General features: G+C 38.2%; 1 protein-coding gene, 1 long non-coding RNA gene and 1 pseudogene across 4 annotated transcripts; 1 reads left to right on the plus strand and 2 right to left on the minus strand.

Annotated features, from left to right (window-relative positions):
* Window positions 1–53: 53 nt before the first annotated feature.
* LOC111322006 (uncharacterized) lies at window positions 54–10965 on the plus strand. Of its 2 annotated transcripts, XM_022925035.2 has the most exons (34): window positions 55–419; window positions 662–792; window positions 878–943; window positions 1719–1786; window positions 2044–2117; window positions 2217–2275; window positions 2398–2467; window positions 2997–3070; window positions 3227–3335; window positions 3490–3584; window positions 3735–3919; window positions 4056–4123; window positions 4415–4476; window positions 4559–4675; window positions 4858–4962; window positions 5063–5166; window positions 5308–5350; window positions 5750–5824; window positions 5939–6009; window positions 6277–6358; window positions 6470–6532; window positions 6739–6801; window positions 6913–6975; window positions 7052–7114; window positions 7223–7285; window positions 7656–7718; window positions 7896–8006; window positions 8452–8538; window positions 8652–8726; window positions 9026–9100; window positions 9528–9764; window positions 9893–10096; window positions 10239–10334; window positions 10741–10965. In XM_022925035.2, exons 1-34 carry the CDS (start codon window positions 89–91, stop codon window positions 10894–10896), a joined length of 3408 nt encoding a protein of 1135 aa, XP_022780770.1. In that variant the 5' UTR covers window positions 55–88; the 3' UTR covers window positions 10897–10965. The 2 variants fall into 2 exon arrangements, with proteins under 2 accessions (XP_022780771.1, XP_022780770.1); XM_022925036.2 differs by lacking the exons at window positions 10239–10334; window positions 10741–10965 and having other exon boundaries at window positions 54–419; window positions 9854–9988.
* A 1308-nt stretch (window positions 10966–12273) lies between these two features.
* LOC111322056 (glutamate carboxypeptidase 2-like) lies at window positions 12274–18228 on the minus strand (annotated as a pseudogene). Its single transcript, XR_015989153.1, has 11 exons — window positions 18174–18228; window positions 17694–17816; window positions 17322–17404; window positions 16851–16914; window positions 16581–16648; window positions 16080–16165; window positions 15518–15608; window positions 14879–15103; window positions 13795–13981; window positions 12880–12970; window positions 12274–12612 (listed from the first exon to the last, which is right to left on the minus strand). The product of XR_015989153.1 is annotated as a glutamate carboxypeptidase 2-like (transcript).
* Window positions 18229–19993: 1765 nt separating this feature from the next.
* Window positions 19994–22117, minus strand: LOC148741174 (uncharacterized). Its single transcript, XR_015992398.1, has 3 exons — window positions 21822–22117; window positions 20442–20564; window positions 19994–20171 (listed from the first exon to the last, which is right to left on the minus strand). It is a non-coding gene; the product is annotated as an uncharacterized LOC148741174 (long non-coding RNA).
* Between the last annotated feature and the right edge of the window lie 3628 nt (window positions 22118–25745).

Here is a 25745-nt window from a genome sequence, read left to right on the forward strand (position 1 = left end):
TTTGAATATAGCACAGCAACGAGGCGCTTGCAACCTGCCAAATTGGCGGGAAAATGAGATTATCCGAAAAAATTATATTTTATCGTAAATGAAACGAACCTCGATCATTTATTTTGCCATTTGTGGATTTTTAATTGTAGGAAAATGCTCTTTCTTCTCTCCGTACATAGGTGACGTTAACGAAATGCAGTCTCATGCTCACAGTCAACTGAAGCATCACATTCAGCAGCCATTATTCAAGCTGACTACAAACTCGATTCCTCAATCTCACACTCATCAAGCAACAGCCTCGCCATCGCCATGTCTGAGCCCAAATTTCAATAAATCTCCATATCATGGACATCTGTTAAATATCCGACCCATGAACTCACCCTCCAACAGCTATTTTCGCCCAAAATCCCCAAGACAGAAGGAAAAAGGTACGTAAATCTGCTATAACTTTAATTCATCACGATGACGCGAATTCTCATAAAAAAAACCAACAAAACAAAATCAAACAAATCGAAATAAGCTTAGCTACATTATGAAAAGTTGGAGTAAGCTATAAGCCTAACATAATACAATTACTTATAACTTATAACTCGGAATTATTTGTGTATTTGGTAAATTTCCTTTATTTATGAAGTGATACATTACTAGTGAAATAATGGTAATATTTCAGAGGCAGAGAAATTGGAAAAAGACAGAACGCAATCAGCTGAACGAATTCATTCCCTTCACACCCGTCTTCATCAAGAAGCAGACAAAATTAGAAAATGGAAAACATCCACAGAGATAGAAATAAAAGAAAAGGTAAATTCATGCTGTTCACACTCACGATGTTTCTCAAACCGTGGATACATTACCATTGTGTCAAGTTGTATATTTCAATACGTAGGAGAAAAAGTTACTGGAAGCTGTACAAACCATTGACTCTCAGAGGAAGTCAATTCTTGATTTACAGGTACCCTTATTTGTTTTTTACTTTATTCTAGTATTTAAGAATAAAACTCGATATTGAAAATAATTTTTTAGATAAATTTCTTCATTTATTTTGTCATAGGCAACCATTTCGGAAGTAGAAAGCAAGTTAATTAGCACGTTAATTCAATAAATCTTGCTATCACCAGTTTATTGCCCTCCTTTTCGACTATATTCAATCGTGCAAAATTCAGTGGATTATATTACAGTAAAACTCTCAAATATTTCGCTGGAATGTACAAGAATTTGCAAATCTATTGACTTGCACCTTAACTACTGTTAACTGAAATGGACAGCCAAGACGTCTAAAAGTTATACGAAAGCTTTACAAGCAAGTCAAACAAGCATTGTTCAGCTGAAGAATCGCATTTTTCTAGAAGGAATACGTCTGACTTTTTATGCTGGGATACTAATAACAAGTTTTTAAGAAAGTTTTTCTCCGGCCTCTGTATGGTCCACCCATAATCAACTTCAATGATAATGAGAGGGACCTTTCTAGTACTCTTACCTTGAATGGCGATCACAAGAAATAAACGAACAGATGGAACAAAAATACTGATCATTATTTATGTGAATACCATTATTTATACTTACACGAATACCATTTTGCTATCACGCCATAATCAAATTTTTTTTCCTGTTGCCTATAATGGCAAGCGCCGGGATAACTTTATGACTTAAGAAACTAATTGTCTGTTATAGTAACTTTTTGCCATGATCTCTTTTATACTTAGCTTTATTTTAATTTGTGTTTACAGTTTCAAAATGAAAGCCTCAGTTCAAAACTTCAGGAAGAGCTTGCAAATCGAGAGGAAGTGGAACACAAGTAAATAAACACATCACTATGAAGTTTGAATTGATGATAATGATAATAGCGACAATATCAATAGTTTCTGTACAGTTATTCTACTAGCGGATGAAGACGGACAGCGGAATACAATACTGCAAATCCGAGTTAAGAGTAGAAAACTAAATGCTGTTGACAATGAATGTTATCTATTTCTGCGATCTAAAAGACTGGAATCCATCTTATCGACATTTACGTTAATGCATTACACATGTAAATGTATTTTTTCCCTTTAGAATCGTTTCTACTAGAGATATGTGCAATGTACTGAAAGATCACGTGGCGAAGGTGGAGGAAAATATTCTTAAAGGTAGGTATGTGTCGAATTTCCGAATCTGAATCTCCACTGAAGGTGAGTAGTTAGAACTATTTAACAACATATAATAAATGCCGTTTTTGACCCACGCAGGAGAAGCTGATCGCGACGAACTCAGATTTGAAGATAAAAAGCGTATTGGGCAATTTCAGGTGATACGAAATTCGTAGCTGTTGTTTTATCCATAACGACCAAATGTTATAACAACGAGTTTAGCTGCAAAAGTACATATTGAATCAGTCACAGTAACCTAGCATACCTTTTTTTTTGTCAGGAAATGGTCATTAAATTTCAGGATCTACAAATTGAACACACAGCAAAGTTCAATGAAATGAAAGAAAAAAGTAAGCGTTTATGAAAATTTTGTCTGTTTACCAACCGATGGGTTCTTTTAGATGTCTGTTACTGAACTAACCGCCTCCCGGTTAGCTCAATTGGTTAGAGCGCCGGACTTTTGTGCGGGAGGTCGAGAGTTCGAGCCCCGGCCGGACCAATACTCAAGGTCTTAAAATAACTGAGGAGAATGTGCTACCTTTCTATAATATCATGAAATTTATAGACATTTTAGTCTTCTCGGATAAGGACGAATAAACTGTAGGTCCCGTCTCCTGCATCTATTGGTTGGTTAATAAGGTTAGGCAGGGGACGTTAAAGAACCCACGCACGAGATTACTGTGATGTGGTCTGGCCTATTTACTGGGAATTGGGGGGAATGGGCATCCTCAACTTCCTTTGATTCGTTGTAAACTGCTACAAGCAGTCTGGCAAAGTCCCCCGCACAGTGTTGTAAGAATGGCCCTGAAAAGCCCCAAGGGGAATGGTCATCTAACCCATCCATCCATCCAACTCGCCTACACTATGATGTTCTTTCAGTGAATGAGCGGAAAAAAGAGCACGAAGACTTCGTCATGGAATATACAGAAAACCTCCAGAAAGCAGATAATCAGGTACCAATGCGATGGTACTCATTTACTCACCTTTCATTCTACAATACGTGTTCAACTGATTAAAAAACCGTACTTCTTTTGGTGGGCATTTATGTAGGAAACTACATGTAATACAATTTATAGTTGATTCGTATAATCATCCTTAAACTTGCGCAGATACGACTCCTCGAAACTGACAAGAAAACAAAGGAGAACCAAATTTCCACCATGGAGGCAGCTTTAGAAAAGAGCAAAGAGGAATCTACTTCTTTCGAGCATGAGCTAGGTAATTTGTTACGTTAATATAATAAATTATGAAATTAAACTTTACATTCACTTTTCTAATGAAATAGAAATAGATATACATTTCCTTTCATTCTTAGAATGCAGTGCCGCCCTTCAAATTTTAACTTCTCAGGTTCTTTTCTATTCTTCTATAGCACTCTTGCAAGATAAACTGAAGAAATTTGAAAGTATCATCACCTCGCAACAAGTCCAAATTCAAAATACAGAGGACATGTTATCTTTCAATAAGGTGAGAGAAAGTGAAATGCTGGCTCCTCCATAAAATACCATCTAAAGTTATGGGAAAGCGAAAACAAAAAGCTATTGACAAAATTATTCTTTTAAAACATTTCGCGTTTCATTTGGACTCTGTAACGTTCTGTTTCGGGATGCACTTTAGCAAGAGTGTAAGAGGACTGAAGAAGAACGTCAAGCCATTCAGTCACAGTTTGAGAGTGTCCAGCAAGAGAACCAAATACTGAAAGAGTGTAATCTTGAGATGAAAAAGGAGCAAAGGAAAATATTAGACGGGCTAGAAATACAACTTTCCTCTCTGATAAAGGAAAAAGAAAAACTGGAAGAGGAGTAAGTATAAAAGTATGTCGTTGAGATAAAACTGACATGGCCGAGAGACGAACTTGATATTGATTTAACTGTATTACGTTTTTAACTTCTCATTTATACTTTCTAACGCAAGAAACCTTTTTCTTTCGCAATCAAGTCTCCAAAATCTTACGAAGACCAACGAAACTACAACAGAAGAACTGAAACATCTCCGGGTAAAGTTTGGTAAGTTTATGAGTTGATCCCTCTTTACAAAGTCCTATCGACTCCTTTATTTAGAGGTGTGGCCTTGCTGACCGATAAGATTTACCAAGAGAACATTCTCTTGGATTTACCAAGTTTGTCATTGCACTTGTTGCCCTTTTGAGTGCGTTCTTAAGCCTTTTTAGAAATTTTAAGTATTTTATTTAGAGAAACAGTTATGGACTTCCCTATATACGTTACAAGGGAATGTTATCTGAATGTTTTTCATGATTACTCTACCTTAACATGAACAAATGTTTTATGGCGTTACAGAGGCTCTACGAAGAGAGAAGGAAAAAGCAGATGCTTTAAACGATCACATTCTTAAAGAAAAGGTAATCATCTAAAAGCCGTCCTGACCTGAAAAGGAAATATTTTAAAGTAATTCTTATGGATTGTTTTTGTCTCCCTATTCAGAATGATTTAATGAAAGCTTCCGCAGACTTACAAGAGAATCTGTTAAAGGAAGCCGAAAAAGTTTCATCGAAAGGAGATTTGTTGCGGCAGTCAAAAGAAAAGCTGGGCGAGTTACAGGTCATCAATTTTATTTATCGGTTTAATGTTCTTTTAGCATTTCATTTTATCAAAATTCTTTGTTGTCCCTTTTTTATCTTCTTCTCGAGCCATTATGTTTCTACTTGGAGTATTTTCTCTTCATGTATGATCTTCATTTTCCCCTACTAAGTATCAGTACTAAAAAGTTGTTTGACGTTTAGGAGACGAATTTCTCGTTAATGAGCGAACTTGACCGAGTCAACAATGTTAAACACGAAATAGAGGAAAAGATCCGCAAGTTAACGCTTTCCTCGGAAGAGAAGCAGGTAAATGTGCTTGCCTACGTAACCATAATTAATGTAAAACCAGCAGCTAAGAAAGCAACCCTCATTACTAATTCGATTGATGTTAAAACCCTTTTTTCAGAGGACAATAAGCGATCTTGAAGGGAAATTCTGCAATGCAAACTACAATGAAAAATATTTAACAGAAAAAGTACAAGATCTTCAAAAAAAGCTTCAGGATGAGAGGTACTCTTTACATAACAAAAACTAATGGTACGTTTGTCTAAAATGTATCTGATCTTAACCATATATCTATCCTTTAATTGAATTCACGTCTTTGGAGTTCAATTTTGATTAATTTTTCTGCTTTTGTTCTTGTTGTTAAAGAAAAGAAAAAGAGCAGCTCCAAAACTGCTTGGAAGAATTTAAGGTATGGTGTCCGTTACGCCAATTCGTATACGACCTCGCCTGCATTATGTCGGATAAATTTGAAAACGCGACTTTGTTTCTACGATCTTTGGAAATTGGATCTTTTCGAAAACACTCTTCAAAGTTGATAAATTGAAAAAATTCCGAGGCTCGTCTGATGCACACTGCTTGTACGGGATTCTTTTACCTCGATCTTAATTGAATGAAAATCCAGACACAAATCATAACCAAATTACAAGTTTATTTGGGTAATCTAGAGTCCGTCCTCAAGAAGCCGAAAAAAAAAACGGAATCGCTGTTTTCAATTTTTAGAAACTTCACTGATTAATATAAGCATAATTACCCTTGTATTTCTTCAACTATTTGATGAACCTGTTTGTCTTTTTTCTGCTTTAAATAGGATTCTGAAAGAAAACTTAGAGATGAAATCAGTATTTTGGAAGAAAAAAATTCAGTACTGGACAAGAGCTTAATGGTACTTGTCCGCAAATTTCTTTGTTCTGTTTCCTTTGATGTTATATAACTTTTGTTGAGTAAAATCGAAAATATCTAGTCGCAATCGTCATGCCAATCCATGTTTAATCAACAGGAAGCATCAAAAGCAGGAGAAGAGTCCAGTAAACTCATTGAAAAGTTAGATGGAGATTTCCAGAAGCTCCAGTAAGTTACTACAGCCAATCAGGGCTGATTATTTCTTTCCCTCCAAACATCAAGTGATAGCTACAGCCAAAGGGAGGAAGGAAGCCAGAAAAAGTGTTTCAAAAAATTATGTCTTGAACGACAATTTAAAGTGCGGAGCCGGAGGGGAAAATACTTCTGTTTCTGCACCCTCACCTTTTTAAATGGCAGCGTAACTTCTAAAAATATACAAATGTATGGGCCTGAAATTTAGCTTATTATTTTTTCTTGTTTTCTTGATATCATCAGGAAGAAATACAACAAAATGATGAGTGACGGAAAGGTTCAAGATGAAGAGAGAGCGACGGTTTTAGAGAAAGAGAAAGACAACGTAATTAATCTAAGTCACTGTAGCAATTTTTAACGTGGCTGAACTTATTAAAATTTGTAAATCTACTTAGAGGCATCTTAAGACTAAATTTATGTTACCAAATTTTACCAGAATCGATCTTTAAAAGATGACCTTAAAGAAAAGACCAAGCAACTGGAAATCCTCGAAACAAAGGTGAGCAAGAGTTCACTAAAGCTTACTATGAAAGCCACTTTGAAACGTTCAAGATCAGATTTGTTTGGATCATAATTGAATCGTCTCATTTTGAGTTGATTGCAACACCAATTTCTGGAAATTTCATCGCATAAATTTTCATCCCTTTTAACTTTTCCCTCCCATTTCATAACATTTGGTAACCTTCGAGTTCATTATTTCTGCAGGCAAAAGGTCTCCAGGATCAGCTTACAGCCAAAACTAAACAATCTAAGGAACTGCAGCAAGAAGTAAGTATATATCCAAAGGTTATCTTACAGAACTCTATCACCAAATCAGGCAATCTGAGTACTTTCAGTGACTAACCATTTGCATGTGCTATTGTTTTTTATTACACAAAGAATAAAACGATGAAAAGCAAGGTTACCTCTCAAACCAAGGCTCTCGACAAGTTAGAAAATCAGGTAATTTCGCGATAACAGGGAATTTTCCCCCAAACAGGTTATGGATGTATTCACTGGTGTTCCTTTCCTATTTTAGAAATCAAAGATATCCGCTGAACTTGACACTTCCAAGGAACAGATTAAAGATTTCTCAGAAAAGGTGAGCCTTATGATATTCAACTGCAATCAATTAACATCGTTGACACTTCACATTTTCAGCAGGCATCTTGAGTTAAATGATAAATACTCGAACGTTTTCAATTTTTAGCTCAAGCAAAGGGACGAAGACTTACAAAGAACAAGCGACCATACCGAAGTCGTCCAAAGACAAGTATTGAGTCGTTTTTAGGGGCTTTTTACCTTACAAAATCTCAATGCCACTTCGAAAACGGAGTGTTCAAATAGTTTTGCCCTCTAAATCGATCGTAGTTTCCTTTAGGTGTTCTCTTTCTTTATAACGTAGTCTTGAAGTTTCTGGAAATGCAATCGTAGTTCGCTAGTTGTTACAGTTATTTTGGATATTACACATTCTCATCCATTACTAACAGAAACACACAAAAAAAGCAACAAAACAGCTCTCAAATAAACATTTAAAACTAAGCAGTTATCGACGTGAGTGTCGAAACTCAGTATAGTACGTCAGGTAAATGAATCAAGGCGGATTTTAAAGAAAATAATAATGTCTGCGTGTTACTTGACAGTTGGAGGCTATGAAAAAAGAAATCATCACGAAGTCTGAAACAGTGGAGTATCTTGAACGACAGGTAAGATAACTAGCACTTCGAATATTCAACTGATGTATAATTTCTTTATGATCAAGTTACTTTGTGAATTTGCAAGGATACTGCAGGGTGATTTTACACCTGAGAAATAATTTGCTTTAGTCTTTGTTTTGGGATCTATTCCCCTAAACCTATATTAAATTGAATATAATCAAACAGGTTCGACAATTTAAGGAGGAAAAAGAAAAGGCAATACAAGATAAAGAAACAGTACAAATGGAATCTGAAAAGCAAATGAATGAGCTATGCGCAACGTTGGAAAAGTACAAGGTAGATTACAAGACTAACGTCTGTCTAGAAAACTGTACGATTTATTTAGGCGTTAAGGATTTTACAAGGTTTTCCTTGAAATACCTTTGAAAATTTAATCTAGCTAGATAAACTTATACTTTGTAATGCTATGTTGTAAGGAAATATAAAATAAAGTATTGGTGTTTTTGTTGCAAGGACACAGCAGTGTTTACTGCTGGTCAAACGGTCTACTTAGAATCTTAGAAGTAAGTCATAAATTATTCCAGATAAATTTACACTGTGCGTGAAAGAAGGCTGAGTATAGCATTAATATTGCTGAATTTTTTCCTGAGCGTTTCCCAATAAGTGCATAGTGATAGTTTTGCAAAATTATCTATTAAGATATTCCGCTTTCAAAGATTAATTTACTCATAATTACCGTTACCAATGTTAAAAAGTGCAAGTTAATCTTTTTAATCGACAGTTGGAAAATGAAAAAATAGTGGCCCAAAAGGAGCGAGAGCTGGACCTCTTGCTTGCCAATGCAGAGAAAGAATCGCAAGAAAAACATGTAAGTGGATAAAGGGCGAACGAACGTTTATATAGCTATTACAAGCAATGATGAAAAGTAGGTTCCTAAGTCGACATTTTACTTCCTTTCTCCCAATGTTTTCTTCTCTGCAGGAGAAACTATTAATGGAGGCCAAGAAGCAAATAAAAAAATTAGAAAGAGATATATGCGATCTTAAGGAGAATCAGGTATAACTCTCTCAAGTAATTCTACTGAGGCTCGTTGAAATATGTCATTTAGATACACTGACCACTCCTGTTCCATAAAAACAAATAAACATGCTCTCAAAAGAAAAAAGAAAACAGACGAAATACAAACAGAAAAGAAAATACTACTTGTGTTCTAAATTAAATCAATTTACTGACTCACCTTTACAAAACACAAGAGGAATTGTGGATTTTCATCCTCGTATGGGATATTTGCCTCACGATGATTAAGTAAATATAATGTTATCTTGTTTATATCACTGACTTTTCGACGCCTCCAGGAAAAAGACAGGGAAAGATTAGAGTTCGAAAAATCTGAAGCAATCGAAGTACTGCAAAAACAACTAGAAGCAAAGGTAACCCTAAGAGATATTCCAAGCGTCAGCTTAAATTTGTCTTCATCGCCGCTTTTCAATTCTCTTCTCACTGCTCTCATTTTACCTATTGAAGTGATATATTCAGAATGAAGATATAACCATGCTTCAAGGAAATATTGGCGAAAAACACTGTAATGTGAGAGATTTGTTTGGTTTGAATTTCAATCAGCGAGAATCAAATTAGCATATTTTCCTCCTGTCATCAGTCTGATTGTATGTAAGAAGTGAATTTTGCGCTGAAAGCCCTTGAGTTAGGCGTACATGATTTGATCATTTTAATTTCGTCAGACTTCTTTAATGTGCTGCTTTAACTTTTAATAACTGATAAACCTTAGCCTGTTATCACCTTTTTTTCGAAGAAAGAATAACGTTAATTCTTATGGTTCGAGTTAACTTTTGCCTTAAGTCTGCCAGAAGTCCGCGAACTCCATCTTCAGATGTGAAACTCAAGACGCCAAAATTACCAGATCATGACGTGGCGGAAGCGACGCCTCAAGATTCTGCGGTGGTTCCTGAAACCCCAAAGCAACCTCGTGGAATTCTTAAACTAAACGATGTCTCTCAGAAAAAGAGGAGGGTAGCTTTCACTACTTCAGGGGAGCAAACATTGTCCTCAGAAGAGGAAGACGAGAAACATACGAAGGTTTTTAAGTTTAATTTGATTCCAAAAGTTAATTGTATTTTTTCAATATACCATCGACACAAGATCTCGGCTTGTTTTCTTGCTGACAGGATGGAAGAACAAGTCCTAAACTGTTTTCTTGCTGACAGGATGGAAGAACAAGTCCTAAATTGGGTAAGACACCTGGCAATGAAAAAGAGAATCAGAGGAACAAACCACGATCGAATGTTCGATTTTCTCCAAAGCCATCTAGCTGGAATAGTGAGCCCTTGTCCACAAAGTCTCCATTTCCGGAAACACAACTCAAACAAATCCCACGAGGAAAGCCAGTGGTTCCACAAAAACAGAAGAAGGTGATAAGAGTTACTTGAATACAGAATTATTGTTTTGCATGTTTCTCATTATGGCATCTGACGTGGGTGGGAACGAGCTCTGATGAACCTTGATCATTTAGTTTCCTTCAGCCTTTCATTTCGTATATTTACATCATTCTAGATGAAAATCCAGAGTGACGAATCCGAGGAAATAGCCAGGTTCAAGGAATTGTTTCCAGATATAAGAAGTCCGGATTCCCTGTACGATAAGTCTCCGGTAAGTTGGGTGGATATGACCAAAAGTTGATTGCCACAATTGCATAAATAATTAATATCTGAAAATGTTCCAACATACCGCTTAAGTCGCCTCTGAAAGTGTAGTCTGATCGTCAGGGTGAGTGTAGTCCTGAGAAGGACTGTTGTCGGTGGTAGTGACTGACGTTTCGACAACCTGTGCGGAAGTCATCATCAGAGTCAGATGTCGAAACGTCAGTCACTACCACCGACAACAGTCCTTCTCAGGACTACACTCACCCGGACGATCAGACTACACCTTCACATGTTACCCCGGGTTCAAGCCATTTACTGCATTAGGTCCCTTCTTTTGTTAAATATTCAATGTTTACACGTATTAGTAATTTCTTTATATTTACTACTATGGAGTGTGACATTTCTTTCGCCAGATGAAATCGCATGGGTTACACCAAGGAATGAAGCCCCCATTCAAGAGCAAAATAACTAAAATAAAACCACTTGCGCGTAAAAAGAAAGAAAAGCAAGAAACTATTGCATGGTTTGACTCCGACGCACTGTTCGGGTTTGGAATAGATGATGAATAATTGTACAAGGCCAGAAACTGGCCTAAAGATTTAAAAAACCTTATAATCAAAAACTTTGTTTTTTATGAGTTTATCGTGGTACTTGTTGTGAACTCCGTAACCTTGTAATTTCACTTGGATAATGAGGCTTTGAGACCATTGTTGTGAAAATTGAAACAGTAAAAAACAAGAGCAAATAAATCTGATGGCCATCCGAACCATCAAAGAAAAAAATTTTCTTTTCGAGTTTGTCTTAAAAGAGATGCGCTTTTGAAAAGGTCCTATACTCTATTTTTTCGGATCAAACAACTTCACTACAAAATGGAGCCTCGCAAACTTTTCCTCAAAAGATGCAACCTCAAAATCATAGATTTTCACACCAGTAGTCATAAAACACAACCTGACAGCTCAATACGATTCTTTGATTAGAAATTTTGAGCAAATTTCACACAGCGAATTACAATGAACCTCTCAGCTAAGTAAATATCTAACGAAAGCCCAAAGTCCAAACCGTTTTTAACCTTATGCGCAATAGACTCTTACGTTCAATAGCTCTTACCTTCATCTTTTAGTTGTCTCAAATAGGATAGCTTTGTGTGCATTTGTGTGGGTAGTGAGCATTGTACTGGGATTCGTAAGGAGATTCGTGTATGGTCAACTCTACTGTGATAATGATTTAATCATTCAAGCAAAAGACCGCAATGTCTGAATTTTTCTTCTTACTCAGCTTTAATTACTTACACCACCTTACACCGCCTCCTGGTTAGCTCAATTGGTTGGAGCGCCGGATTGTGTTGTGCGGGAGGTCGAGGGTTCGAGCCCCGGCCGGACCAATACTCATGGTCTTAAAATAACTGAGGAGAATTTGCTACCTTTCTATAACATCAATGAAATGGATAGATATTCTAGTCTTCTCGGATAAGGACGAATAAAATGGAGGTCCCGTCTCCTGCAGGGTTGGGGGTAGGAGACGTTAATTTCCCACACACGAGATTACTGTGTGATGGATGTCCTCCCCTGGGATGAGATGTGTGGGGGGAAAAAGGTGAGGTCGTTACATGGACTAAAGCGGCTGCCAGAGGCGCCTGATAATGCTGACGTCCGATCTCAACCTTAGTAACATTGTAGACCTTAGCAATTCAGCCTATGCTGCTATTAAGGTATCGAATCATTCACATTCACATTCACGGACCTTTTATGAGGGCTTTTTAGAATTGTTTACTCAATCGGTGAGAGCTTAAGTACTTGTGCAGCTGAGTTTATGCCATATGCAACAATTGATATTTGCTTCTTGACTTCTTCCTTGGTAACCAAACCTTCGAACACGATAAATGGCGTCAACCACGCCACCATGCCAACTGTAGTAAATGGTTGGACAGTGAACCAAAAAGACGTGTCTGAAAAACGCAGAATATTTAATAGCTTTCACATAAGAAACTTAGCAAGTCCGCGGAAAACTGGAAAGCATCAACGCTAAATGGTAAGGCTGTTCGTACTTTTTAGTTTTGCTCAAGGAAGAGGGTAAATCAGAGAACTTATACCTTGTCATAATTTAGTTATCAAGAAGAAAGAAAAGTACTACCACCCATGTAAGGGAAAATAACTGAAACGCTTGCATCTTGAATTAACTGTATTTATACAATCTGTAATGGGTTGGCCTGAAGTATTCCCTCAAGATTTATGAATGCCCGTTCAACATCAAGAAATCGGGTGTTTATTTTTCGCACAACTGCAACGCTGAAAAAAAAAATTGAACTTGGTAAAGAAAAATGACAGAAGCATTTCAGTCGCGACATATTCTCGTGAGCAACAGGAGAGAACTTGCGTCTTTTGTTTTTGAGACACTGCAGACCTCTGTTATGCAAGTTATCTCTTTCTCGGTGACAAATTAAAGACGTGTTGTACAGTAAATAAGTCAGTGAGTAAATAATGAAACGGTGTATCCAACTGGGCGAGGAAGCGTTCAAATGGTACCAAAGAATAAAAGTTGAAATACAGGCTTACTTTTTATCCTCTGCTTCTTTTTGATCTTTCACAAAAGCATCAAATTCTCGGGGAGCACTCTGAAAGTTTTCCACAGCTTCATCAAGAAAATCTACCGAGAATGAATATATGCATTACAAACTCTATTTATGATAACACAATATACACTGAACAAAGTGAAATACATGTAATCTTTATCGTTGAATATGTGTTCCTCCTAACCAGCTAAGTTATGGTGATTACCGCAGTCTGTCTGTATCGGATCTCTGGATCCGTTTTGTTCTGAATCATCGGGAGAGCCCCAAATAAAATTTCCAAGAGCTATTCTGCTATGCTTTGACGTTTTATTATCCAACTACACCTAGACGAGTACAAATAACGCCATAGACGAGTACAAATATCACGCGGTATTTGTACTCGTCTATTGTAGTACCGGTTAAACAGGTTTTCTCGCATCGCGCAAGCGAAGAATTGGATTGTAGTTACGGGAAAAAAAAAAGCGGCGGACAATTTGAATCATATTTCCGACGACGAAGAGTCAGAATGGCTAGCAAATATAGATCCAAGTTCATTAGATGAATCGAACGAAGAAAAACAGCTTGACGACCAGTAATTTCTTCATTTTATAAAGAAAATAGAAACAGCAACACAACAACGCGCCAATTCCGTTCCGCTTCGCATACTTCTGTCACGCACTCCCCGTAAATAAATATCCGCGAAATTCGCCCGCTGAAACAACAGTTTGGCGTGTTGGATAATAAATAACTTATTAGACGTTTTGTTGTGTAGTATCGCTGAGTATTTTTACTCGTTATTTGTATTATGACTAACCCTACGGGCTTGTCAAAATACAGCACAACTCGTAAAAGTACTCAGCGATACTACACAACAAAACGTCTATTAAGATATATATACTAAATGAGAACAATAACTTACTAAGCTCTTCACTTTCACTGTAACTTTTAAAGTCGTCTTCAAACTTCATAATAGAGAGCTTAAGCACCAGACGTTCTTGACAACACGAACGGCAGAGAAGCCGCGTAAGACTGGATCGAGGCCTTCGTTCTTGGCGCGAAATAGGAAGGTTAAGCAGTCGATGTTTTTCAGACACGGACTTCTGCCCGTGTTAACATGTCTTTGCTAAAAGATGCTAGAGATATGACCTTAATGAGCAAGGGAACAAGTTTCTTTATCCCACTCTCTTGACAGAATGAATAATTCGTCTTTCATATTTATTAGGCGACTTGAAATTTACCACTTCATAGTTGTGTAAACAATGCGAACAAACGAGCGAGCATGAAGTTTTCAGTGCATGATCTGGATGCCTAGAGGACCATTTCTCTTTTTCTAAATTCGTTAACCACAGCGAGATTTGTTATTCTTATGTTTGTAGTCGGTTGCTCAAAACCTAGCAGGCATGCATACAATATACAATGTGCAGTTACAGAATACAACCGATGCAGAAAGACAATCATCTATCTCATTTTGCACTTTGATATTGTATCTAAATGTCACTTAAGTGTCTTAATTCTAAATTATCGCTCAAAGTAATTTGTGATAAGCTTAAACCCGGTTTAAAAAAATCTTAGTTCTACATTTGATGATTCAAATGGACATGAAATCCAATGACTTAACTCACCCAGACTTGGCGAGAAGATTGTCTGCCATTGTCGAATCCCGTTTAATCTATCGATTAAGCAAAAACCACTTTACGCGCTACGAAAACGTTTTTTAATCACTTAATGAAAAGCAGAAGTGCTTTTTATGGTTTTGAGTCAATAATTTATCTCCTATAAACAAAATAACAGCATATTTTTGTGGCGTCCTACCTTCAACCTGAAAAGTGGCGTTCAGGCGTCTGCGACGTGACCACGCGAACGTTATGACATGCGCAGTATGTACATAGTTCCCCTAATGACTTCCGGTAGGCGTTTGTGACCTCAAGAACGTCTGGTGCTTAAGCTCTCTATTAATTGTCACTGCTAATCGCCGTCGCAAAGTACAGCAACGACGCAACTCAACAAGGTCGAATCGAAAGCTTACAATGGCGCCTCTGTAAAATTTTCATATTAACGCCGTAATAAGTCACTTTAAACGGAGGTATCACAGAGTCGGCCAACACCATAGAAATCTCAGTCCAGACCCTTGTAGTCACTTGATGGTATTTAAACTCGGGGTCAATCAGAGTTGACATCCACCAAAAATTATCGTGAACTGTGTGATATAAAGTATTTCTGGTGGTTTTCTATAAAATAAAAACGATGATGATAAAAATTATGATAATGATGTTGAGTCATCAGTTGGACTTCATATAAGAAACAAAACGTTTTCTGAGGCCCAGATGTTACCACGGTCAGGGCACAGCAGGTATTTCAAACGCAGCACGTTATGTCACTACACCTAAATGGCGAATAAAATTATTACACCCGAGAGGTGCGTCTAATGATTCCGAGTCATGTCAAAATCGTATCGAATGACAAGAGTTGCCTTACCTCGAGACTCTCTCGCGCCTCATCTAATTATGTCAAGAGTTAGAGTGCTCGTTTGGAATGAGCCTGATAGGCATGTTTAAACACGGAGACAATATATCGCATTAGGTTGCGTCATTTACGAAACTTGCCGGCTCGGCCGATCTTCAAACAAATGACTTTCGACTTACACTGTTATATGTGTAACGAATATCCACAATAGGAATTCCAAGCCTTTGGATGAAGTTGACATAATCACTGCCTGCTCTTGGTTGCTGAAGTCTGAAGAAAGTAATGACATAATAATAACTATTACACGACTCGGGCAGTCAGAGGGCCAATAACTAAAATCAACCAATCAAATTGCTCTATTGCCGGTCAATATTCTCTCAGTATTGGACCGGGCACTGTCCCGAATGGTCCCGAATGATACCGCACTTGTGTGTCCCTTTGAACTTCAGTCGTATATAAAATCTCTTATTAACCAAGCTTGCTCGGGACCGTACCGGAAGAATATCGGCCCTCGGTCTTTTTTGTACGGACCTCGCTGCGCTCGGTCCGTACTGTCAAGACCTCGGGCCGATATTCTCCCAGTACAGCTCTCGCGCTTGGTTAATAAGATATATGTAAGTAATGATAAGTAACAATCAAAAGTGCATAGACTACTAGGACATATTTTTGTGTGTTTCTTCCGTATTTCCTTCGTATAAATAAATACCAGAAAAACAAAGTGAATTCTGAGAGATACCATACCTTGGCAAATAGTTTAGTCCCAACGTGTTTGGAATTTTCCTGATCCATTCCTCAAAAGCTGTCTCGTTTCCTAAGGGGCTTGGTACCTGAAAAATGAAATCGGTCGTTCAGTCTGGTTACCCCCATTATCTGAGCTGTGCGCCCTGAAAGATTTCGAGATTCATATTTTCTAAATCGTAAAGAATTTGAAAAACAGAACTGTGACGTAAATTTAACTTTGGACAAGAGATGAAACCTTAAAATCAGCCTGATGCCTCCTTTACTCTTGGCAGGAAATATAACATGGACGACTGGATATCGGACACAATATTGAACATTGAGGTTACTTGTCCCGTGTATGCTTACCACTTATGCTAACCACGTATGCTCTTATCCCGTTCTATTGTGTATTTTTATGTCGAAATAATGGCATCCAAGTGGTGTATCGCTAATCTCCCTCTGCTCCAATTCCGTTGTCTGGGAGTCAACACGAGCAAGGTTTAAGTAGCTAAATTTACTAACCTTCATTGCTCTTTTGACCACAACCCAGTCCATGAGAGGTGCAGACTTTGCTCGGAAAGAATAGTTTCCTTACGAGTAACAGAGATGACTCATCAACGAAAACGCACTACTTGACCTAAAATTTTGAATGTTTACTTCTAATGACTGAAAAGTGTGCCTTGCGGCGTTATCGAACAAATGTAAATAGAATTGAAAGTACGTTTTAAAGCTTTCATAGATCAAAAATTGAAGTTTATACAAATTAAATTTATTCCAGCCCTATGTCCTTACCGTCAACTGCCATGTCCTGATTGAGATAGGCCACAGCCCGTGCAGACAGTAACCTCGAATATTCCTTTAATAAAACAAGAATAGACTTTGCCGGGTGAAAAAGAGAAATTGAATTATTGATTGTGACCCATTGATTTGAGAAACCTGCACTAAGTGTAAGCTTAGCTTTCCACTACTCCACTATGTGACTAGTCTGAATTCTCGCGCCACTCCGTCTAGACGAATGTGACTCAAACTAAAACCAACTGCGACCTGATGGCTCGAACTGTTCCGCACTGGGGTAAGTTACATGTTTAGTTTGAGTTATCATTGGCTCCGTTGTCACCGTTTACCTTTGGTTCTACCACCCTCAGTTTAGACGCACTTTATTTCAAGTTGATGACTAGCGTTTCCTGTGGTATGTGCTATGGCCTCTGTGGGCTAAGCATTTCATACTGCTAAAACCGCCTACCAATCAATAAATATACGGACTTCCAGCCACTCAACAGATCCCATATACCGCGATTCCTCGGCTCCCCAGCTTAACAACACTATAGTACGCTTTGGTTTCCATCCTTAAATGATAGAAAATTGTTGACATGAATATTACCGCATCTGTAAAATGTTCATTAACAGCCATTCCTTCCTTCCCTCCTCCCCACTTCAAGTCCCCCTGTCAAAGGATAATGAGATGTCGACAGCATCATCACTGAGAAATTGTCATGCGGGACCAACAATCATTTTTGCTCTCAATAGCGCACCGTAATAATTTTTGAAGTTCACAAATCAATCAAATTCGAACGTATCGCAAGAACTCGGTCTAGTTACAAAGCTAGGATTACAGTTTAAATATGGACACTGTACCTTCCTTAAGTTGTGTTCCAAGGGCTCTAGACAACTACATCATGGCAGCAGTGCCGCCACTAGATGGATCTGCAGCACCATATACCCAAGCGTCCCAGTAGCTATCCAGTAAAACTAACTCGTCTGCGAAGAATTTGAAAAAAAAGCGTGTACTAGTTAGATCTAAACGGGAGAGCAACTTCAACAAGTCCGGAGTATCTCACGCAATTCGTAGAAAGAGAAGTCAACGTCGGTGTGAAACAATACAGGCCTCAGCATTTCCGCACTCGAATCGGTGATGCTGGCCGACAGATGAAGGACACATGGGCAGTGAGCAAACACCCTTTCCGGTCAAAAATTGAGCTCCTTGCGTTGCACTACTTTCTTCTCATTGCCTGCTTGTAAAATGGTTAGGTCAAAACAAAGCTCCACGTAGAAAGAAGTGTTGCGCACTGTTTTGTCGATTTATTTTGACTCAGCTTGAGCAGCTCAGATACATACCAGGGTGGGTGGATCCTTTCATTACTCCCATCAAGTTGTTGAAACATCTGTCACGTATAGTTCATTGGTACAACTCCCTTTCACTTCCTTGAACGAGTAAAGAAACACACCTTAAAAGTTAGCATTAATCATCCTCGTCTACTACCAAGTGCCACATATCAACAAAATCTGAGTTTCCGACTATCTGCAACGTAAGTTTACAGCGTGTTAGTACCGCGGTTCATCGTCGTGAAATGAAGTGACGCTTTCAGTTAAAAAAAAATTGAATGACGATTAAGCTGTGTCGCTCCGACTAATAATAAAACATCTTTTGAAGCAAATGTTTGATTAATCTTCTGTTAACGCTCTTCCTGTAACTTTTGGTAGAATAACACCGATAACGCCCTTCAATCTCATCAAAATAAAAGGCCCTGAAAATATTCGACGGAATTTGCAATGTTATTTTCAAAGTAAAAACTTTAAAAAAATATCTAACCGGAATTTGCCTTCCACTTTCACTTGTAAGAATTTCAAAGTCAAGCCTGTATAGGTAAATTCTTACTCTTGCTACCCTTCAAAATCTGTTCTTCACCTCTGATCATCTTCAGCCATTTCTACACCATACGGGAACTTCAAACCACCTTGAAAGGATGAATTTGATGGAACCACATCGCGTGTAAGAGTTCTAAATGACAAAAAATTAAACAAGCTACCCCTGACCATCAAAAAACAAAATCAAGATATTCCGAAAAAAAAATTGTACAGATTAGAGCCAATTGTAAGTAAAGAGAGATTATTTCTTCAACCAACCAAGCAATTCCAGACATATTGAAAGATCTCGTTTTTCACAATGAAACCATAAAATCACAGCATTAAGATTTATAACAAATTCAACAGAAATTGATGGTGAAACGGCTGTGGGATCGTACGATTGTATAGAATTGGTGTGCCTACTCACCTGAATAGGGGCTCAACGTCTTTTTAAGAAATAAGATTAACAGGTATCTGGGAGAAGTTTCTTCGCATCCTCTACTGGCAGGTGGAACATACCCCCTATAATAATATACATGAAAAACTTTCTCAGTTCTGATTGGTTAAGATAAATGCAGTTTTCAGTTAATTCAGTGCAGAAGAGAGTTAATTCAGTGCAGAAGAGGGTTAATTCAGTGCAAAGGAAGAAAAAAACCAGACATTCCGATTGGTCAATGTCATTGTCAATGTCACTTGCAGGGTTTGAATAAATTATTTTTGCACGTGATGCGCGCGCTTTTCTTCTGCGTAGTTATGAGAAGCTACCTCATATTATTTCATGTATATTATTAATAGATAATCACATGATTTTCTCGTGCAATTTGGAATAAATAAGCACTTGTAAATTTTTTCAGAGACCACAAACTGCACTCGCCCTACGGGCTCATGCAATTTTGTTAGTCTTTGAAAAAATTTACTCGTGCTTATTTATTCCAAATTGCACTCAAAATCATGTGATTACCTATACGAATTTAAAAAAAAAAACACCATCGCTGTGAAAATTCCAGTTCTGTACAAATGTTTTCCAACATCTCGTCTTTCCGATATCTGGTGTGCTCCTATGTTACTTCTGGCTTCACTGGTAGTTTAAAGTTAGCGATGGTACGATAGGTTTGCCTCTTTCTTTATAATCAATCCATGGTTTAATAGGTAAAGCATATATATAACAGGCAATAGGGGATCAGAAATAACAATGAATTATCTCCAATTATCACCTTGCAGGACTTCCATTTAAGGAGAAAAACATTTTCCTCTTTCATCAAACGTTTAACTGTCTTGCAAGTTAACTGAAATAGCTTACTCACTCATTGAAGGGTAGCCCGGTGTCTGCGGATCTCCTCTTATTGGAGTTGATTTGATGCTTCCTCGCTGTATGTATTGCAGAATCAGGAAGCCAGTTGTAATCCGGGTACACCATATCAACACCTTGCTTTGCATAATCTTCAGAATCCATGTATAATATCACTCCAATAGCCCCCTCCTTGCGAGCTTTTTTCGGAAAGGAAAAGGAAAAATGAACAAACTATGATGAATCGACATAAGATGCTAGAGCCTTATGGTCTATGATTGACGGTTGACAGGGTCTTCTGTATTTTTATGCCGAGCGAAGACACTTACTTCTCGCGGAATTTTTTCGATTCATGATCCAAGGAGGGATGTTTCTCCATGAGAGTCTCTTGATATTTTAAGGAAAAATAACTTATGGGTCACTCCTCGAGGTGAATCTGTCAACTACTTCGAAATCATCCAAGGACTAACCTTAGTAGAACTTCCAACCTTTCCATATCATATGATGACGATTTTTCCAGTGCAGTTAACTCCTCGTTTTTTCAATTCCTCAAAGTCTTCGTCTCGTCCATAGTTAGTATACACGAGTTTTCCCTGGAGATTTAGAGGAGACTATAGTGCTGTGAATTTATGAATACTCAATCGGGTAAGGAAACTAAGGAAAATTGGACTGCTTTCTCAGGAACCAGAGAATCAAGTCTTGGCGCTCTAATACTTAAAACTGAATTACTCAATTAGATATACCGGTCAGTAAAGATAAGCCATTTACCGTGCTCTCATAATTTAAGCTTTCCACAGATGCTTCGCAGAACTTCTATCAAAATGTCAAACAAGTTGTGGAAGCACTTTTCGACTAAGTTTCATAAAAATAACTAAAGGTATCATGTAGACTAATCACTCCACCAAGTATTATATGTATTATAACAAGGTGGTAATAAAACTGAACTTAAAGCAAATAATAAAAGCAATCTTGCTGAAGCTTGGGAAGACGCGATTTACCAAGTTCAGATGGATTTCAGTTTTGCATGTAGCTGGTGGGTATGGAGGCGCAAGTTTTCTATACGAAGTGAAAAAAAAAAAGTTTTTTTTCCGGATCACTACCGACACTAGAAAATTACTTTAATTTATGGCTTTCGGTCACACGCTAAACCTGAGAAACTTTACTGATATACTCATCGTACGAAAAAATGACCCAGAAAGCACGAAATAGTACAAATGTTGGGGGTTTTACCACTCGCTTGGCTTTTAACGAGAAGTACTGAGACTCTGGACTCTTCTCTCTTTTTATTCTCTCCTACTACAACGTTTCAGATCTTTTCTTCTTCTACTGCTGCTGCAACTGCCGCTAATTAATCTTCTACTTTTAGCAAGGAGTGCCCACGTATTAAATGCAAAAATCACAGACATGTTTGGGTTAGCTGACCGTGGGAGTTTCCATAGTGTATTCGTTGTTTTGCAAAGGGGAAATTGGGTGGCTCGCTCCGAGGCACTTGGCGAGCATCAAGGCCAATGATCGAGCTGCGCACGAGAATCACTCGCACAAACAGGATCTTCAGTGTGGGTAAAACTCAAGGTCAGTTTTACTTACCCAAACATGACCACCTATGAAACTAATTATTCACCTCAACCATAACAAGGGATTAAAATGTCTAGCACGGTAAGAAGGGAATCCGCGAACTGAGCCAAGTTCAAGCACACACTAAAATAAAAGATCAAAACTATAAAACTACCAAAATAACATGTAGGCGCAAAAAGGCAAGGCTCAACAAAACAAAAAGCTTAACTGGGAAAGTCTCAAAACAACAACTTCCAACTCACCTCACAACACAAACACTGTGAGTTGACATTTACCCTTACGGATCCTGATGGTGCATAGGCGGTGAAGGCCGGGAGGGACCACATTGCTGTTGTTCTCTGAGAGAACAAGGAATGCCTCTTGAGGAGCTGACCTGTGGATCAGAGCAGATCCGTTGTACAGCGCAGCCACTCCTGCCTTCATATTCTTTGGCCGGGACAACATAACGGTGTAATTCTTCCATATAACATCGATGCCATATTCTTTCCATTTTTTTGCCATGTCCTCTGCCAGCTTTAAGTTCTCTGAGCCCCCAGGAAAGTGTGGCACTTGGGTAAAATGCCTGCAATTGAACTGAGCAAGCGTTTAGAATGACATTCCAGAACTTAACTGATTAAACACAAGTGGTACCATCAAACTCTCACGCTAGTAAAACATTAAACAAAAAGTGATCCGTGCTAACTCGGCCTAGGTTTGAGTTAAGTATCACTTGTTTCTATAGCTAATTTTAATCAGATCATAAAATCGATGTATAGTGCTCAGTCATCTGGATCAACAGTATTTCTATAACCAAGAAGGCCTGCATGGCATATGCATTATGCAGACGTACAGCCAAAAGTTAGTGCAGGTCCTCTCAAAGTAGGTTTGGTTGAAAAACAAAGCAAAGCAAAACAAAAACAAACAACATCCTCTTAAAAATTTGTTTTAATTGGTCATTATGCTTTTCGCATGGATTCCTTTCTCGAAATTACGAAGCTAACGATCGAAGTGGTTTGAGCATTAGTCACCCTTAAGATCACTGAAGTCAGCGCATTTGTTCAGGAGTGAAAATGTTCACTTTCAGGAAATGGGGCAAAATCAATGCCATTTTATGAATGGAGTGATTAGAGTTCTAACACCTAGGAGAAAATCCAAAAATATAAATTCAGTATATACGATTGGAACTGTCATTTTTGTGAAACTGAAGGTTTAATGGCCCTCCAAAGTCAAATTGATAACTGAGAGGAACAAACAAGCAACGAAAAAAAAAACAGGTTTCTTGAAATGAGTTATGAAAGCATCAAAACATTTTGAGATTTCATGGTTGAACTAACCAATTTCTTAGAGTTAAGTAACTATATCCAAAACCCAATTTTCATGCTGGTTCTTTTGTTCATAGTTAGTAGTTGAACATGGCTTAAACGTTTCGCAGTGCGATAAAAAATGCATACAAGCAACTTCAGTCGTGTTAGTGCCCCCTAAAACTAACGACAATTTTTCGCTATGCTTCCTGGCAACATTCTGAAAGTGCCTCTTTTGTGCGCATCGTCATAATGAATATTTTGTGAACTCGCTTTCAAAATCTCTTTCCACTGAAGAGTTAGCGACCCTATGTAGACCGCTGACCAGTATATCGCTGACCGAGTACCGGGGACGAGGGAAAAACTGATCGAACAGCCATGCTTCTTAAAGTTAATGTTTATTATTTTATCTACTTTACGAGCAATTCGTAGAAGAATAAGCATATCATTACTTAATTTGTAAGTACGTTACTGTTATTGACAGCTACACTTGTTGTTCTAGTAATTCTAGCTTGTATTTTCTATTGTAGAACCTCTTCAACATCGTTATTCGAAAATAAAGCTGTAACATCGAGAAGAGCTCTTCATCTACAATCAAAGTTCACCATCACGCGTTAAGCGCGTAAAAAGAAAAAAGAGGTTTAAGGTATTGAGGGATTAATTACCCATCGATAAATAAGGATATCTTTGTTTTTTTTATTCCATGCCACGAGGTAGTGAGACATATAGGGGAATCCTTGTTTACAATATTTGCCTCATTAGCATAAGCAATTCAGTTTCTGATGGAGCTAAAACTAAATCAGTTCTGAATATCGAAAGTTCAAAGTACGATTAACTCGGCCAATGAATACGAGCCTGATGCATTGAATACTTTTTGTGCAACACGGGTTTAAAAACTCAAAATTTTACATAGAATGTATGAGCTCATTAGCGCTTTTACCACCCAGAAATTTTGCAGTTTTTGATGGACTATTTCTCCTTGAATATTACACCCAAAGAGCTAAAAATTTCACCATGTACTAAGGTTTTCTAGCTCTTTAGCTACCTGAAGTCAATTTGTATCTAGCATGCTTCCTTATTTTCGCAAAGCCGTATGCAAATGAGCAAAAATGTAAACAATGACGTCAGCATGAATCCGCCTATAAGAAAAGGGCATGAACACAGGCTAGGGATTGATGCCAAACATACTTTTTTACTCTGCAAAATGCATCTCTTGCTCTGATTTGAAATATGCCGGACCGTCGCGTATGAATGACATATGAGGCAGCAACTAAGATTAAGACCTTCAGTTACCAAAAAAAAAAGGCCAGTCGCAAACAGGCCTAAACGTAAACATTTTTTCACTCCGCTTACTTTCAGCAGCGAAATAAATCGCGAAGTTGTTTACTAGGCCGGCTGGCTTTAGCATTTACGGGGTTCTCTAAGTTAGCACGACGTTCTCTAGGAGGTGTCTTTTAAGGTGGTCGTGCCCAGGCAAGTTTGTCACTGAACAAATAACATAGGCCTAGGGTTAGGGGGGTGTACTTGAACCTCTTGTGGAGGTATTATTGCCACCTTAGAGAAATAATTTCCTAGTATAAGATACTGTGGCCTGTATTTTAGTATCTCCTGTCTCATCTAGAACAGCCGCGATCGGGTGAATTTTTGTGGAGGGACCAAAAAATAATTCATGATTCAATTGTTCTAAGCTGATTTGACACCGATTACAAACGTCAGGCGTCTTATGATTAATGTGGAAGCCACGATATCATGCATAATTAACCCCCTGGGCAAAATTTTTGTAATGTTTCAATTGCAAGTTCTTCATATGATTGCCATTTTCAATGACGAAAAATTTTTGACCGCTCATGTACTATGCAAAGTTCTTATACCCTGTGTAATCTCACTACCAACGTTGAGCGTGACACAATAAATAATTTCCCGGACATATTACTCTTTGCATAACTCTTTGCAGCTCCACATCCAATAAAGTAACCAGCCAGTATACCGATCCCGAAAAACACAAAAAGGATGAGAATAATGGACGCAATGATACAACAGCGTCGCTTTGGTGAACGAACGATTTTTTCTCTTCCATGGACAACATCTCGATGCAGTAACACAGTTGTTTAGAAGCGACCGATAATTACTACTTTGTAATTATCAATATTCTCATGGGTGGGTGCTGTTCAGATTTCAGACAGCTGTATGTAACCCACTGTGAAAGCCATGATTAATTCGTCATATTACGGCACTCAGTACTAAAGTGACTCTCCTCACAGACAAAATGCTGCGTTACTGTGAGGGTTACTGACCACGGTTACTTCTTGCACAGACTTGACCAGACGGTACAGCCAAATTATGGCTAGGTGCCACTTGCCGCGTTCACGTTATGCATAACTTACCGTCCACATGAATAAGTAACGCCGCGGTGGCTAAGCTCGCGCGGAATGGGTGTAAGCGAGGCGTGGGAAGAGCGCGAAGGGTGCTTCATGCGCGAGGGGGCACGTGCATTGGCAGCTAAAAAGGGGTTTTTAATGAGAAGCCTTGAGCAAATTTCACACAATAAATCACAATGCAAACTCTTCGGCCGAACATTGTCACTGCCTAGATTATTATAACCAAACCGATGAGACCTGAGTCTGAGAATTCCGCTGTTGATAACGACCAGCGCTTAAAACGCGTTATCAATAAGACGAAACTCGGCGACAGACTAGTCTAACGTAAATCCTACGTCCTAACGGTATTTTCAGTTATCGCAAATCGGATAACTTTATATGTGTGTGTGTGTGTGTGAGTGTGTGTGTAAGTGTGTGTGTGTGTGTGTCAGTGTGAGTGTGTGTGTGTGTGTGTGTGTGTCAGTGTGTGTGTGTGTGTGCTGATTGAGCACTGTACTAAGATTCATAGGGAAAATTGCATGCGAGATGTTACACTCATCGT

The sequence above is a fragment of the Stylophora pistillata genome, chromosome 1 (assembly GCF_964205215.1).
Source record: "Stylophora pistillata chromosome 1, jaStyPist1.2, whole genome shotgun sequence".
NCBI lineage: Eukaryota > Metazoa > Cnidaria > Anthozoa > Scleractinia > Pocilloporidae > Stylophora > Stylophora pistillata.